This window comes from Otolemur garnettii, unplaced genomic scaffold, assembly GCF_000181295.1.
Source record: "Otolemur garnettii isolate 467f Iridium unplaced genomic scaffold, OtoGar3 scaffold00010, whole genome shotgun sequence".
NCBI lineage: Eukaryota > Metazoa > Chordata > Mammalia > Primates > Galagidae > Otolemur > Otolemur garnettii.
The window spans coordinates 12,296,811-12,314,929 of NW_003852405.1; the positions used below are offsets into that span (position 1 = coordinate 12,296,811).

The window sequence follows — 18,119 nt, forward strand, 5'->3', positions numbered from 1 at the left end:
GGGTTTCCAAAGAAAGAAATAATGTGATGCTGGTGGGTATGGGAACACTGTCATGGTTCAGAATACTTCTTTGGTTGAGGAAGTACGTTTTTGCTGAATGGGCCATCTATTTATAGTTCTAGGTAAACCCTGTACATTTTTAGGCTACCAGCACCACCTGAACCTCTGAGTGGGGACAGACCGAGACATGGTAATCTGGAAATACAGAGAAACCCTCGCTTTCAAACTGGCCAATGAATGTTAGGGTGACGTCATAGACTGTTTCATTCTCGTAATGCATCTTTTAACCACACAACCCTGTCTTTCTTACAGGCATGTATTTTTTAACTCTTTGAACCTGAATTTCCTCATCTGTAAAATGTGGATAATGCGTATGTGCTCTGTAATGATGTGATGAAGTTATAAATAATGTGTAAATAATTCAGCAGAGCAACTGGTACAAAATAGGCTCTCAAATCACTTTAATTTAGCTATAAAAACGATATCACCTGGGGCTCAGTGGGTCGGGCACTGGCCCCACATACTGAGGGTGGTGGGTTCGAACCCAGCCCTGGCCAAACTGCAAAAACAGCATAAAAAAAAAAAGCCAGGTGGTTGCTGTGAGCTGTCATGCTACAGCACTCTACTGAGGGTGAAAAAATGAGATTCTGTCTCTAAAAAAAAAAAATCTTAAAAAAATACCTGGGCATTGTGGTGGGCACCTGTAGTCCCAGCTACTCAGGAGGCTGAAGCAAGAGAATCACTGAAGCCTAGGAGTTGGAGGTTGCTGTGAGCTGTGACGCCATGGCACTCTACCGAAGGCAATAAATAATAATAATAATAAAAAGATATTGCTATTGGCTTTGAATTCTAATTTTGTTTTATTATATGAAGGCCAGTAGATTAAAAATTATGAAAGTCTCAAAGAGTTTTCTCACTCGTCACCCAGAAACACTGTATAATCCCACATCATGGGTCTTAGTGGAATAGGCAGCTGGATGGCAAGAAAGGAACGGAGAGTTGGAACTCCTGGTCCATTTTAAATGCTAAATACCAGCTGAGCTCTAAAAGCCAATTGCAGTTGTCCTTGATAACTCTGCTTTGAAAGTACACACCAATGTTAAAGTAAAATCAGACTGAAATGTTTAAGATTAGAAGTGAGATGCTCGCTTCGACAACATGTGTGCTAAAATTAGAACAATACAGAGAAGATTGCATGGCCCTGTGCAAGGACGACACGCAAATTCATGAAGCGTTCTCATATTTTTAGATTAGTGAAGTTTCAGTGCTTTTATGGTAAAAAAGGGTTAATAGGGGAAAAAAATCACAACTTTTTTTTTTTTCCTTTGTGGTGATTATAGAGCAAATAACACACTGAATATATTATCTGGGTATCATTCACAAGTGTATGTGACTTTAGTTTGCACCAGCCGATTAAATGAATCAATGTAGAGAACTCTCCTTTCTCGTCTCCAAAGAGAGCACATATGTGGTAGCATCTACCATGGAAACTCAACCAACTTGGAAACAGCTAGAACGTACTTATTTCAAGAATCCGTTTTTATTTTAGCTGTGTCTTTCCTCTGTGTAAACATGTCGGCACACTGGATCTCTTTCAAAATCTGAATGTCCTCTCTGGCAATATTGAAGAATGTGCTTACTGTACTGTTGCATTAAACTGCTGTGTTATCGGGTAATTGTTTAAACATAATGCCACAGCACTATCAAAAGGAAAGGTGAACTAATGGCATTTGCAAATGTCAGGGATTATCTTAACACTTTTATTATAGTTTATAAAAAGTAGGTTCAGGGCATTTCATGGCAATTATTTCTACAGAAATTGGTTATTTAAATAAATTGCTAATTATCTGAAGATGACAGTATTGAAAATGCTACTCATGAGTTGTTTAATAAGTGCAGCTTGTGGTGGCCACCTACAGGTTGAAAACAGAAAGAACACACGTATAGACGAATGCCTAGCGAACGCTGTGTGTTCTCCCTCTAGTAACAAATTTAAAGACGTTTAAACACTTGCCAGCCCTGGAGTCCTGAACACTGCAGTGAGTTGCTACATTCTTCGTGGATTGTGGGGTTTGCTCTAAAACACATTTCACTTTGCTTCTGGAATTGTCTTTGTTCTACCATTCTTGGACATAATTACCTTTAGTAATAGTTACTATGTTTTTATCATTTTTCATCTTCCCTGGGATGCTTTAAGACTGACAGAGGATACAGCTTATAATTATATGATGTAGTTATGATTACATACAGGTGTAATAAACTGGGACATTCCCGGGAAAACTCGGCCATATCATCACTCTATTTATATTAATTACTAACTATGCTAGCTCTAATCCCTGTCCAACAATTAATATGATGCTAATTGATATATGCCAATTTTCTTGGTTTTATCAGCCCTGGACAATACATCTTTATTAGTTATAAAGATAAACTCTTCTTTCTGAAACTTCATTTATATTCAAGCATGTAAAATAAGGAAGAAGTATGGGGTCAGGAAGACCTGGATTTAAATACTGGCCTGACACTTTCTAAGATGATTTTGAGGGTGTGCTATTTATTCCCAATGAGTCTCAGTTTACACATCTATAAGAATAGGGACCAAAAAATGCCTAATCACATAATACTGTCATCAGGACAATGTGTGCACAAACACTTAGGAAAATACCTGGCGATCAGCACTCAAGGAGGAGTCTTTGTAATTTAATATATTCAGTCTTAAAATTTCACTTTAACTAATACTTGTTCCTTTTCTAAACTAACATCATCACTGGTATCTATTAGAAAACTATAGCAGGTGTAAAATCACTCTTCAAACTACTATGAACAATGTTCGTAGTATCCTCAAATTGTCAATTCAAAGAGATCCGCTAATTGAACACTTCCAATAGTACACAAGTCTTGCTGTTGCATTTGACCTGTCAGGGAGTCGTCTAGATAGAGAAGTCCCTTTGCAGCTGATTTCATTGCTGAATTTACAACAAATTCATTGTAAAAATAAGAATAATAAAACCAGTAATATGTGCTGAATCATTGGATCCAGTTTTCTCTGGAATAAGCAAATATGTTTTTTATGCGTTGTTATCTTTCCAGTATTTAAAGGTAGCCATTATTGTTTCTTTAAACCATTACACCTACATACATAGAGAGAGAGACATTGGAGAGAGAGCAAGGGATGTCATCCTACTCTGTTCTCTTTTGTTGGTCTTTTCCTTAAACGATTACACAGGAAACTGAATGTTTTCTTCTCAGTATACAGAGGAAACATCATGGTACATCCCACCCCATGTATAAAAATTTCACTGCACATTTTCGGATGATGCCTGTTCTTACAAAGTGAATTTTAGGAGCATTATACTAATAGTCATCTTTTATTGCAGTAGTAAATCACAAACACCTTCGTATCAAAAAGAATCAAACAATATGAAGTATAGCTATCAAAACTTGAAAGCTCCTCCTTAGCCCCTTTACTGCTGGACTCAGCCCCTCCCAAGACATCACCATAAACAGTTCAAAATCCAACATTCCGTACATTTATAGACACACATACAAATGTAATCACATACTTTTTTGCCAACAATGGGACCATACTATGTATTTAACATATTGTTCTGATTCCTGTGATTAACTCTTAATATTATATATCAGAGCTATTGGTATGCCAATTGAAAAGGTTTTCATTGTTTTGCTACTAAAAACTACACTTCAAGGAACATTTTTGTATATGTAATTTGTGTCTATGTACTAATAGAATAGATCCCTCAAAATGGAATTTCTAGATAAAAGGCATATACACTGAGACATTTCAAATTATAGTTTAAAATTTAATGAAGATTTATTCATATAATCATATACATTGAGAGTCATAGACCCAAGCTAAGCATATTTATAATTTTTTAAAAAGTGAAATGACATATGGATTACAAAAGAATCCTCAAATGTGATATCCAGGAGATTAACACCTCCCGAGTATTAAGGTTTTATCCCTGTACGCTCATAGCTAAATGTTTATATTTCTAATCAATTAATTCTGGCTTTGGCAGTGACATTAGCTTCTATGTACTCTAAGTCAGGCTCTGTTTCAAGTGAATTATTATCATGTAGCTTCCCAAGTCCCTAGATATTAATGTCCCTGTTTCATAGACAGGGAATACTGATATTTTCAGAAGTTAAGGAGCTTGCTTAAATCACAATTGGTGATTGTCACCTGGGTAGAGGGTATGTCATCACAGTTCACAGCAAACTCCAACTCTTGGGCTTAAGCGATTCTCTTGCCTCAGCCTCCCAAGTAGTTGGGACTACAGGTGCCCGGCACAACACCCAGCTGTTTTTCGGTTGCGGTTATCATTGTTGTTTAGCAGGCCTGGGCCCAGCTCGAACCCTCCAGCCAGCCTTGGTGTATGTGGCCAGCAGCCTACTCACTTAGCCACAGGCCCCGAGCCAATTCTTTTGCTTTAATATCAAATGCCTGGCACAAGCCAGGTACTAAGTTACAGAATATGAATCAACTGTGAACATATTAAATACATCATGTAGCAGATAAACATTGCTATAAAGATAAGAAGAGAGAAAAAAATATGGAAAACTTAATGAAAATTGAGCCATTTTCTAAAGGACATTTTTAGCTTTTCCAAAAAATTTAAAATAACTACATCAAATAATTAACTTGTTCCATTTCTCCCCTTTAGATTTCATCTCTCTACCTGTAAGTATATCCCTAGATCCTTTTATAGTTTCAATTTCTACTTCAATTATGCTAATGTTCTCAGAAGACCTTAATTCATGTGTAAAAATGTATTTTTAAATGGCTGTGTTTCCTGTATTTATCAGTATATTAACTTCATTGCCATTTTAAGCTTGTTTTAGTAAAGCATAAATTTGTTGGTGCTTGATTTTTGTGTATTTTGTAAAAATCCATCTCTACACTCTAAGTTCTTGAAATTCTTGATTTGCTAATATTTTTTTTTCTTCTAGATGGTGTTAAAACTATTAACAATTAGGCAGTCAAAGTTCAATTTCTAATGAATTTGTTACCCACTTAATTCATTATATTTTAATTAATATAAGCAAATTAAAACTACGTTTTCTTTTTGTATACACAGTGAGCACGGATAAGTGTTATAACCCAATTTCTATTTTATTGCCAGCTAGAGCTATTATCAGGGAGTTTATTGTGGACTTAGTTCTAACAATTAATTGTGTAACAGTAGCTGTCCTAGGAGTGAAATGATTAGGGGAAAAAAAACAAACAGAATTAAACTCAATTATTCAAAATTCCAGTTATACAAAATTAGCATATGTTCCACACTATCTTATCCATTAAAAATTCCTTTTCTCTTCAAGGATTTAGTCATGCAAAGGAAATCTCTGCCTCCTTTTCTCCAATAAACTTGAGTTCTCGTGTGGTCATTAAAATCCGGACACATTGCTTTGGTGCCTGGACCTTTCGTTTCTCAAAAAGACATTTTTTTTTTTTTTTTAATATTGAGGTCTGCATGTGAAATTGTTTTTCCTTTGGAATCAAAGTAATCTGATAACATTATGACCCTGCTAAATGACAGCTCTTAGGAAGGGAGCAAAAGGAGGGGACACGGATGGTTCCCCTTAGGGATCAGAGATAGAAACTTCTATCGTAGAGGCGTTAGGCTTTTGTCTTCAACTTTAAAATTGCTTTTATTGCAGCACCAAACACAAAAGAACAATGCAGAAGGCAAAGTAAGGATGTGACCCCTCTGAAGTCAGTTGTCGTTGCGGGTATTACAGATTATAATAGCAACACTTCCATAATTTCTGTTACGTGCTCCAGGGACCATTTTGAGGACTGTTTTGCTTATCTCTGGCGTTGTGCACAAACCTTTTTGGTCACTGATCAGCTTTCCTTAGTGTTTGTGTGTTTGATGTGTGGCTCAAAACAACTCTTCTTTCAACGTGAGGCAGAAAAAAGGGTTGGACACTTCTGTGCCTTTACCTATGTTAAAGCATTTACTTCCCCAAATAATTCTGTAACGTGATTATAATTCTCATTATGTTACAGATGACAAAGTTGGGAAACCATGACGTTAAGAAATGTTCACCAAGTTATACAACTTGTGAGTGAAAGGAGGATTTAAACCTTAACCACTGGTTCCCTTGTCTGACTGGTGTTATGACTAGTTCATTCTCAGATCACCTGCTTACTGGAATTTACATTAATAGTATTCATAAAATGTATGACGTTTTCTGGATTCAGGACTAGGTCTAAAAAAATGTATGATATTCAAAGAAATGTGAAAATTTTCTATTGGAACACTGGTAAGGAATGAATAATTGGACTCAAATTATTTGCCTTAAAATAATTTACTCACATGATAGGGGCTGGTGTTTTAGGTATCAGTCCTGGTAAATGGTTAGGACCTAACCTGATTAATCAGGAAAAAACTTGCCAAAGGTGCTTAATGAGTATTTTGTGGGTACACAGAGGGACAGACGGATAGGTAAATAAAGGCTGAGTAAGGAACCCAATCAGGTCATAATGCCCTGATACATACTCATACATATCAATATATGATACTATAACTGATGGCAGTGTTTTTGAAATTGTACTTAAAATATGTGACAAATTATAGCACTATTTCCTTAAATAAAAAGAAAATTCCTGAAAATAAGATTGATTAACTTAATTCAAAATCTCTGGCTTACTAAAATATTTTTCTAAAACATGAATCAGCCCCAAAATGTTCTGTGCCAAAGATCTACGAATCCAACAACATGATTTGCATTTTAAGTTTAGACTACATGGAGGGCCTTGACTGATTTGAGACCAAAAGTTAAAGTTTGGCCTAGTGCACCAGCTAGTCCACGAGAGCCACTTGAGTGCAAATCAGAATTCTTGGCAGCCATGTTGCACCTTAAAGGTCCAGTTCATTTTCTGTTTACACATTAGAAGCGGCAGCTTATTTCCAAATATGGGGACTTGGAATGGCTTGATTTTTATTGGAGGATAATGCACAGTTGAGACAGAACGGCGTGAAGTAACTGAATTTCCCAGTAGGTTCATGTAGATGAAGGCTTAATGTAAATGGCATGCTACCTATTAGTTCATTTAAGCTTACAGGATTTCAGTTTCTTGATTTAAACCTTGTTGTTTCCTTAAGGGTAGAGTCCACGTTCACATTCCTTGAGCTTGTCAAACTGACTACGTCCTCCCTTTGATCTAAAAATCATTAATCACTGCAATAGTGACAAAATTAAAAAAACAATCTTCATTTCAATAACTGCAATTGTGGAAGTCTTTACACATTTTAATTGGCAGATGTACAACTCCATCTGGCATTGATATATGCATTTTCTTTATACCAAAAGATTCATTTTTATCTTGAGTCTATTATTTTTTCATTTCTGTCATTTTAAAACTAAAAAGAAATTTCTATATAACAATTCTTTTATATACCTTCGGTTTCCTTCCAGAAATCTCTCTTGGTGGATTTGAAAGTCATTTTTTAAAACCTGTTCCCCACAAAAATGCAGGTAGATTATATTTCCTTTTAAATCAGTTGAGTTATGAAAATATCAAATGGAGTTTAGAATAGAAATAAAAACCGAACTTATTATTTCCCAGCAACCAGGAGGGTCCATCTCTTCATTTTTGGATCTCATTTCCTCAGAGAACATAATTACTCTTAATCTTTAAAAAAATCTTCATTAGTTTGAAAGGTTTTCCTGTTCATTAGGTAGATTAGAAAAGTCTTAGAAAAGGAAGAAAAACATAAAGTAGAAAATGTCTTATTGACCTAATTGAACATCCTCAAATGCCAGGGAGGATTTGCAGATGTTTTTTAACACCTGTGTAATAATGTTGCCCTTTAAGTGTAACTGGTTAAATTTTCAAAGCTGTGTGCTGGGAGTTTTGCCATTTGATGTCCATTAATATCAATTGGAATATGTGGCCAAATCCCTGTATACCACTTTGAAATTGTACCCTTCGTGTTAATGATAGTCTTCTAACAGTGTAGTTAGAAATAAATTATTTATCTGCTTAGCTCAAATTTCCGTTACTCTCTTGGGCCAACTAAATAAGGGGAAAAAAAGAAATCCCAATATTTCATTATTACTTCAAAATGACATGTCTGTAAAGAAGCTATTAGCCTAGTCTATCAGTTGGGTATGTCAGTTATATTAGGCAGAGATACTTTTGTGTCTGTCTTAAGGTTTAAGTTACAGATTTCCTTAAAAATAGTTTCCTTTAACTCTTATTTTATAGATCTATTTTTAATTTAGATTAGATGTGTCTATGTAAATGTGGATGTGTATTCTCACGATTAATTCTCTCCTCCACTATCTTAGTCTTATTTATGGTTAAAAGAAAGACTAAGAAGAAATTATTGGTAAATATTATAATGTAGAAATGAAATCATGACATCCAGTCTCTAATTAGACCTAACTTAATAACTTTGGGTTCTAAATGCCTGTTGTTGAATTTGGAAGTGTCGTCACTGAATATTCTTAGCTAAGAAATACTAATATCTAGGACACTTTTTCATTTGTGGGAGCAAGAGGTAGACATTTCCACAAACATTTTTATTTTGAATATAACAGCTTCAGTTATGTATAGGTTCCGTTTTGTCAGAAATGGATAATAACAAGATAAAAAGAAAGCTTTATTTTTTAGAGCAGTTTTAATTCCACAGCAAAATTAAGAGGAAACTACAGAGATATTCCATATAACCACTACCCGCCCACATACACAGCCTTGGTTACCATAGAACCCCACCAGAGTGGTACATTGTTTACAACTGATGGATCTGCATTGACGCGTACATCCTAATCACCCAGGGTTCATAGTATACATCAGGATTTGCTGCATTACACAGTCTATGAGTTTGAACACATCTAGAACAACATGTATCCACCAGTACAGTATCAGACATAGTATTTTCACTGTACTAAAAATCCTCTTTGTTCTGTCTATTTATGCCTCGCTCTCCTTCCTGGCAACCACTGACATTTTTACAGTCCCCTTCGTTCTGCCTTTTCCAGAGTGTCTTATAGTTGGAATCAGACAGCACCTAGCCTTTTCAGATTAAAAGACTAATTTTAAGGAAAGCTCTGTGTACTTCCTTAAGTGAACACTCGTAAATACAGCTTGATAGTGAGAGTAACTATGCTTATGGTGATGGAGGCGCAGAGAAAGTCCTCCCCACAAACAGTTGCTTGTTTGTGTCGTCTGTGAAGCCCTGGCTTAAAACTATGTCAAATTCTTATGCAAATAGAACTATGTCGTTACTTATTTTTCTATTCTTGTGATACTTTGCTATGATGAATGTGTTTTCTGGTGTACTCAATACTAATAAAAAGCCAATATATAAACAATTACATGCTCATATGAACATTAGAACATGAATATAGTTTAGAATGGGGGGTAGGGGAGGGGAGGAGGAAGGAGAGGGGTGAGGACAACGGGCAGAAGGACTGAGGGAGTGTGGTAGGATCTCACCTATTGTGCACTTGGTGAGGGGGAATAACAAGACCCCTGGGTGAGGGGCTCTTTTACAACTAGACCTTTACCCTGGAAGTGAGAACAATGTAATCTAACTGTGGTATGTGTACACCATGGAATACTATGCAGCCCTAAAGAAAGATGGAGACTTTACCACCTTCATGTTTACATGGATGGAGCTGGAAAATGTTCTTCTCAGCAAAGTATCTCAAAAATGAAAGAAAAAGTATCCAGTGTACTCAGCCCTATTATGAAACTAATTTATAGCTTTCATATAAAAGCTACAACCTGGGCAGTGCCTGTTGCTCAGTGAGTAGGGCACTGGCCCCATATATTGAGGGTGGTGGGTTCAAACCCAGCCCCGGCCAAACTGCAACAAAAAATAGCCGGGCATTGTGGTGGGTGCCTGTAGTCCCAGCTACTTGGGAGGCTGAGGCAAGAGAATCGCCTAAGCCCAGGAGTTGGAGGTTGCTGTGAGCTGTGACTCCATATCACTCTACCAAGGGCAATGAAGTGAGACTCTGTCTCTAAAAAAAAGAAAGCTATAACCTAATTATAGCTTTAAGAATATGGGGAGGGAGTAGGGGGAGGGGAGGGGAGGGGAGGGGAGGGGGATGGATGAGTGGAGGGAGGGTGATTGGGGGGATCACCTCTATGGTTTATCTTACAAGGGTACAAGTGAATCTTTCTAAAAGTAGAATATAAATGTCTTAATACAATAACTAAAAAAATGACATGAAGGTTATGTTAATCAGTTTGATGAAAATATTTCAAATTGTATATGAAAACACCACAGTGTACTCCACGATTGCATTAATATACACAGCTATGATTTAATAAAAAAAATTTAAAAAGTAAAAATAAAAATCTGTACCCCCAAATAATTTGAAATAAGTAAAAAACAATTAAAATAAATAAAATAAATTTTTAAAAAAGAGCTACTTTTAGTTCAGAAAATGCATTAAAGGACCCCCGACTTATGAGTAAGCACCAGGAATATTAACTTATATTCTTTTGTTAAGAAAGCATTAATTTGTATCTGGGATGTTAACACTTGCCATTTCAGAGTAGCTAGGGTTAGTACAGAATATTCATTTTTATAATAGCCCAAACTATTCTGAGCATCCACATAGTTTTCATTACCATTAGGTAATAACACAATGGTGATATTTGGCTAATTAAAATATTTTAAAAACTAAATACATATATGCTCACTACTGGCTTCTAGTAAATTCTCTTTAATTTGATAAAAACTTTCTAACATATGAAAAATTGGCAAAGGTTTCATAAATTTCTTTGAATTATGGGAAATACATGTAAAAAGCAATATGGAATCTGTAAGTTCATCAGCACCCCACTTGTTTTTGTAGTATCTATATTCCTACCAGCTGCTTTATACTTTATGGAAACATAACATAGCTGCATGGCTATTTATGTACTGTATATGATTGTTTATCTTTTTCAAAAATCTGCTCTTCCTTGTGTGTTTAAAACAGATGCTTGAATATTCTATGCTATTGTTGACACATTACTGTGTATCACATTGTGATAGGCACGGATCTTATTTATGATAGAGTTCTCAGTTGACTATAACCAGTTGTACAACACGTCTGCATTCGATAAGAGCATTGAAGTCCTTAAAACATCAACAGTCACTGACAAATTAAAATACTTTGAAATATAACAACGTTATACATGTACACATTGTAAGCAGAGGTAAAGAAATTTCAAAGGTGTCCAGAACATTATAATAATAGAAGGCAACAGCCTCAAGGCGTCAACGTGCTAACCATTGGTCATTCTCATTTTCTGCAGGGACAGCAATCAGACCCATTGCTTTGAGAGCCGTGACCTCCATTGCGCGTGCTCTGCCTGGGTTTCCCATTTTGGCCACTGGTGGCATCGACTCCGCTGAAAGTGGTCTTCAGTTTCTCCATAGTGGAGCTTCAGTCCTCCAGGTAGGACTCGTGTTTATCTATCTCTTTAAAAAGGTTTTCTCATAAAGACAACACAAATTATATGACAGCAGATGTATTCTTTTAGGGCCTCTTGAGAAAGAGAAGCTATGTAGATCAAATGGCAGCATGCATTGAGTTTCTCTGATGAGTAAAGAATAAATCTGAGGTTCACGTCTGTCCTACTGAGGAATTGCAAACCACAAACGCTCTATCTTTTTCTAATATATTTATTCACCCATTTGTTTCTAAAATAAGTGATGTCAGCTACCAAATTCATAACTACCCTATTGGATAAAAACCAGATACATGAGGAAATCTGGGTAACATAAAATCTTAATTCAAAAATAAAATGAAATTAAGGGCATGACGATCTATGCCATAAATTAGTAGAGGGATTACCAGATTTGACTCTGAGCTCCCTGACAGTCAAAGAAGGAAATTATTGATAACTTTTAAAATATAAAAATAAATTGGTTATTCAGCTTCTTGTGGTATAGAGCTGTGGGAAATTCTTCCATTGTCGTCATAAAGGGATGCTTTGAGATGTAATGAATTATAATCTTAATCCCTAAAAATAATAAAAATCAGGATTTTAATACTATCTATATACTTTTGCATAATGTGGCTCAACATGGGCCCAGCACTATTGGCACATTTTAGTATAAGAAGTTTTCATGCAGGTTTTGTTGTCTGACTTGACTGTGGATAACATTTTTATGGTGACTAGACAGTGAACTCTTTGGTAATACTCATTAATATGGCGCCTCACTGCATAGCATTGGTGGTAACTGGAAAATAGAGAGTTTAGCATCACCTATGTTCTCTGGTAAAAAGATAGAGTGTGAATATCTTGTGCTACAGGTTTGTGCAGCAGAGTTAACATTGTCTTAAGACATACTTAAAATCTAAGGCGGAACTAACATGTATCAAAATGCTGGTAGAAGAAGACTCTACTTTTAAAGAAGATGGAGTACACTTATATTTCTCTATGCCTCCTACTAAGGGCAACTAAAAACCCTTACATAAAAATCTCATATAAGACTAAAAAGTGTAGGAAAGAAAGACTGACTAGAAACCTCAAGACCCGTATGTCTCACCTTTGGAGCCAAAGAAGCCCAACAACCCAGAAACAACAACAGATGCAGGTGGACAGCTAGCTCTCTGTAGACAAGGAACCAGGAAAGGAGAAGCCCAGCAAGACAGGACACTTTTAGACCTAACTGCTCTCAGCTGAACATAACTAATAAATACTGCTGCATTCCGACTTCCATCTATGCAAGCAAAGGACAAGTGGTGATCTTAGACCTCCACCCTTACCTGGAAGCCCTACATCCTCCTCTTCACTAGGCAATATTGAGCTCCCTCTGTGGGAAATCTGGGTCTCTACCCTCAGTTCAGAGTAATAAGGTGTCCCTCCTCCTCCCTCCAGGGGAAGTATCAGAGGGGATCTAGAGGAAAGTCAGGACTTTTATCTCCACCCCCAGTTGGGAGTATTGAGTTGTCCCTTCTCTTCCCTCAGGGTAGTATTGAAGGAGATGGAATGGACAATCAGGAATTTCATCACCACTGTGTACTAACAGGGCCATTCTCCCTTCTTCCTTACTGTGGTGTCAGTGAAAGGCAAGTAGCAGTGGTGAGCAGCCACTAGGTAACTTGCCCCTCTCAGCCAGGAAGCTTAATGGGAGCCAGAACTCTCACCCCCTCCCAGTAGACACAAGGACCCCTGCCCTGTAGGTGTCAAAGGAGACCCAGTAAGGAAAGTGGGCTTCTATCTTACAGTGAGAAAGTGGGGCTCTCTACTCCTCTCCCAGAGTATTGTCACAGACAGCCAGCTGAAACTGAAGGTTTAAATAGGACCAAGAGTCTCTTCATATACCCAAATTGTCAAGAAGTCAGTGAAAAATTACTCACATCAAGGCAAAGGAAGATCTCAAGCTGAACGATGAAAGACTATTTATTAATGCCCACATAAGGTGACAGAGGTACAATTATCTCACAAAGATTTTAAGACATCTATTGTAAAATTGCATTAACAAGCAATTACAAACACACTTGGTACAAATGTAAAAACAAAAAGTCTCAATGAAGAAATAGTAGAATGAAGAATCAAATAGAAATTTTAGGACTGAAAAATCCAATAACTAAAATACAAAACTAAAATTATGTACTCAACAACAGAATGGAGAGAACATGAAGAATCCACGAACTAGAGCAGTAGAAATTTAACTGTCTGAACAAGAGCAGAGGAAAAAACAACAAACAAACAAACAACAGCAAAAAAAAAAACTCCTTAGGGAATCCTGAGCCTAAAACAGCTATGTAGAATACTTATTCCCAACTAACTTTATTAAAAATGTAAAGTTCTTCTTAAATAAATATACTTATGTTTCTTCATCTTTCCTTCTGGAATATTCTGTAGCCGTGTTGTACAATAGAACCATCATGTGGGCTATGAGGTTAAATTTAAAGTAAAAAGAAGAGTTACAATTAAATTGATGTATTTATATAACATTTAACATAAAGTGTTCAAAATCTTACCAATTCAGCATGTGAACAATAAAAAAATTAATGGAACAGTTTTTAAAAAATGTAAAGTTCCACATCACAGGTTTTTACTAGTGCCAAATTACAGATTATTTATCAGTCCTACCATTAGCTTGAGTCAAATTTTTATCCAGCCAGAAAATATGTTTTAACTAGTTTTAGCTCAAATATGAACTAAAATCAGTAGTAAGAGAAACTTACTATGGCTATGAGATGGAAAACATTTGAATTTATAGTTTTAACTTGGCATTTCAATGGGGTGAAGAGTATACAATATTTCCATCTCTCTTCCATTGTATGTGAATTTCACCCTCTACTCCCTATTCCTGGCTTAATCTAACCTTTCATTTTCTATACTTCTAAGCTGCTTAATATTATTGGAAAAATTCAGGTAACTCTGCCAATTGGATTTACTCCAGACTTTCAGTGTTTAATGTCAGCTGGGCCTTATGTGCCCGTCAGTAACCCTTTTAATTCATTTTTTTAACCTCTCATCACATCCTCTGCAGAAGTTAGGCCACATATTTTTCATACATCAGAAAGGCCTAAAACCCTCCATCAATATCCTCTGATTTCTTTGATGCCACCTGATCACTGGCTCTCACTGTCCTTCTCTGGTTTTGTAATCTACCTTTCTAATAATTATTTCCACTCAGAAGTTTGGAAATGCAGCTTTTCCAAGACATGTAAGCAGGCCATTGAAATGTATTTAAAATCTGGGTGATGGAGCTGATACACTTCAGTATAAAAATAGAAGCTCTATAATGGGTACAGACATAGTAATATAAATAACAGCTCTCATTCGGCTTTCTTCATACACTACTCATCACATGCATAGACTATGCAGATATGAGAGTTCACTACAAGAATAAAGATTTATATTCCAATTAGTCACCTCAAGTTCAGTTTTAAATGAATCTATTTTTGAAAATTAAGCTGCATAACTTTGAGTACTGATTTTCAAAATCGGAAAGCTAAGTCTTTTCGTAAGTCGTGTAAGTATAGTGGAACATGGTCTTCCTATTCTGCATGACAAAGAATCATTTAAACATTTACTTAATAAATATTTAGGGAGTCCCTATTGTATGCTTAGCACTGTTGTAGAAATTTGGAAGACTTTTGAGAATAAAATAGATTAAAGTCTTTATTGGGCTTATATTCTGGGATGGGAGAGAGACTAATCACAGTATGTATCAAACATAAGTATATTATCTGGTACATAAGAAGATAATAAGTGCTATGGGAAAAGTCAGATTGCACTGAGAAGGTGATTTTGTTTGTTTGTTTTCTCTTTCTGATGTCCTGTCAGATAGAAGTTGACCACCCAAGGGACTGTAACAACCTGGTCAGCATATGCAGGTAGTCAACACAAGGCCCGTACACATATATATAGTGCGTGTTCAGTCTGGAAAATTAGGTCCAGATAAAAAGGTGGTCAATTTAGGGAGGTGATCAACTATGGAAGTTCTTCTATATTTGTATAAAAAAGTCAATAGGCAACTCCAAGAGAATTTTAATGAAGAGAAAGACACAGGTTACAGCACCATTTGCTTCATTTTTTTGTTAATTGAGAATTTAACAGAAATATAAAAATAACAATATATGGTATAGCACCTCACAGTTTATAAGCTGAAATGCCTCTTAGACTTTCAGATTATGTTTCAGTGAGCAATTTTTACTTTTGAAGTCTTCTTATAATTTCTTGGCATGTATAATTTGTCAGTGGTGCTGTTTATTTCTGTTATCTTATTCTATAACTTGATTTGACAAGAATGCTAATATTTCAATGATAAAACATCCAATCACCTTTCCTTAAAAATGCTGCAGTGAATTGTTTTTTCTATTTCTCATTAAAAATGCCATTGTAATTTTAATAGTGATTGTATTGAATCTGTAGATAGCTTTGGTAAAATGAATATTTTAATAATATTACTTCTTCCAACTAGTGCACATAGGGCATCTTGTGTCTTCAATTTCTTTTATTAATGTTGTAAAGTTTTTAGTGTACATGTCTTTCACCTCAGGTAAATTCCTTCCTATGTGTTTTTTATTCTTTTGTTTTGAGACAGAGTCTCAGTTTGTCACCCTCGGTAGCATGCCGTGGCATCATAGCTCACAGCAACCTCAAACTATTGGGCTCCAGTGATTCTCTTGCCTCAGCCTCCTGAGAAGCTGGGACCACAAACACCTGCCACAATGCCTGGCTATAGAACCTATGTGCTTTTGGGTTTTTTTTTTTTTTATGCTACCCTAAATAGGATTGATTTTTTTTTTTTTCTGATAGCCGTTGGTGTAGAGAAATACTACTGATTTTTGCATGTGGATTTTGTATCCTCCAACTTCATTGAATTTAGTTATAAAGTCTGTCTTTTGGTGGAGGCTTTAGGGTTTTCTATATGTAAGATCATGTCGTTTACACACAGGATTTAATGTCTTCCTTTCTGATTGGGACGTTTTTCTTTCTTCTTCTCACCTGATTGCTTGGGCTAGAACTTCCAGTACTATGTTGAATGAAAGTGAACAGAGTGTATATCCACTGATTGGTTATCTAAGAGGAAAACTTTTCAATCTTTCACCCTCAAGTACGATTTAGCTGTGTACTTGTGGTACATAGACTTTATTGTGTGAAGGTCTATTCCTTACATATCTAATATGTTGAGAGGTTTTATCAAGAAAGGATATTAAATTACATCAAATGCTCTTTCTGCATCTATGGAGGTAATCATGTGGTTTTGTGCTTCTTTCTGTTAATGTGGTGTTGATTTACGTAGGATGAACCATCCTTGCATCCCTGGAATGAATTTCATTTGATCATATAGTAAATGATTCAAATCTGTAATTTGATCATGGTGATGAAGCTTTTTATGTGCTATTAAATTCAGTTAACTTTGTTAAATATTTTTGCATCTATTTTCATCAGGGATATGGGGCTATAATTTTCTTTTTCTTTTTTAGTACCCTTATCTGGTTTTGATATCTGGATAATGCTGGTCTTATAAAATGAGCTAGGAAGTATTGGTAAGAGTTCATGAAGGATTGGTATGAGTTTCTTTTAAAAATTTTTTAATTTAATTCTTATTTTTAGCATGATTATGCATCAACCAACTATTCCTCTTTAAATTTTCAATAGAATTCAATAGGGAAGACATTAGTCAGTTTCTGGGATTTTCTTTTATGGGAAGAATTATTATTAAGGATTCACTCTTACTACCCATTATGGGTCTGTTCAGATTTTCTGTTTCATCATAATTTAGTTTTGGTAAGTTTTATGTTTCTAGAATTTTTTTTATCTTCTAGGTTATCCAGTTTGTTGACATACAGTTGTTTATAGAAGTCTCATGATTTTTTGTATTTCTATGGTATCATCTGTGATGTCTCTTCTTTTCTGATATTTATTGCAGTATTTTCTCTCTCATTCTTAGCTGAACTAAAGTTTTCTCAATTTTATCTCTTCAAAAACCAACTCTTAGTTCTTTTTTTTAGATTTTTAAAATTATTTTTCAAGTCTCTTTTTCACTTACTACTGCTCAGATCTCTGTTTCCTTCCTTTTACTAACTCTGGACTCAGTTTATTCTTCTTTTTCAAGTTCTTGAGGTATATCACTTTTACAGAAATAGGAAAAAAAAGAATCCTAGAATTCATACAGAACCAAAAAAGACCCTGAATACCCAAAGCAATCTTGAAAAAGAAAAACAAAGTTGGAGGCATTACATTTCCGGACTTCAAATTATATTACTAAGCTATAGTAATCAAAGCAGCATGGTACTGGCTATTCCATTTCTTCTAGCATAGAAACAGGTGTATAAACCAATGGAACAGAATTAGTTCCAGAATTGAGAGCACAGAAATAAACTCAAGCATATACAGCCAGCTAATTTGTAAGAAGATCGCCAAGAACACACGGGGAAGGGGGGGTGAAAGGACAGTATCTTTTTTCCTCCCTTGGTCACCCTCAGTAGAGTGCCATGGCATCACAGCTCCTAGCAACCTCCAACTCTTGGGCTCCAGCAGTTCTCAACTGTGAATCACAGCCTCTTTGTAACAATGAAAATGCATCGCAGCATTTGGAAGGTCCAGAACCAGTAGAAGCAATTCTCTTGCCTCAACCTCCCGAGTAGCTGGGACTGCAGTCACCCGCCACAAT

At 35.8% G+C, this 18,119-nt stretch overlaps 1 protein-coding gene and 1 non-coding gene across 2 annotated transcripts in view; both read left to right on the plus strand.

Annotated features, from left to right (window-relative positions):
• Positions 1-18,119, plus strand: part of DPYD (dihydropyrimidine dehydrogenase) — an 828,315-nt gene that overhangs the window by 656,314 nt on the left and 153,882 nt on the right. Inside the window, exon 19 of the mRNA XM_012801700.2 lies at positions 11,288-11,430. Within this exon, the coding sequence (XP_012657154.1) occupies positions 11,288-11,430 (143 nt within the window). The remainder of the gene's footprint in view (positions 1-11,287; positions 11,431-18,119) is intronic.
• On the plus strand, positions 1,142-1,246 carry LOC111723372. The gene has a single exon (XR_002771933.1). It is a non-coding gene; the product is annotated as a U6 spliceosomal RNA (small nuclear RNA).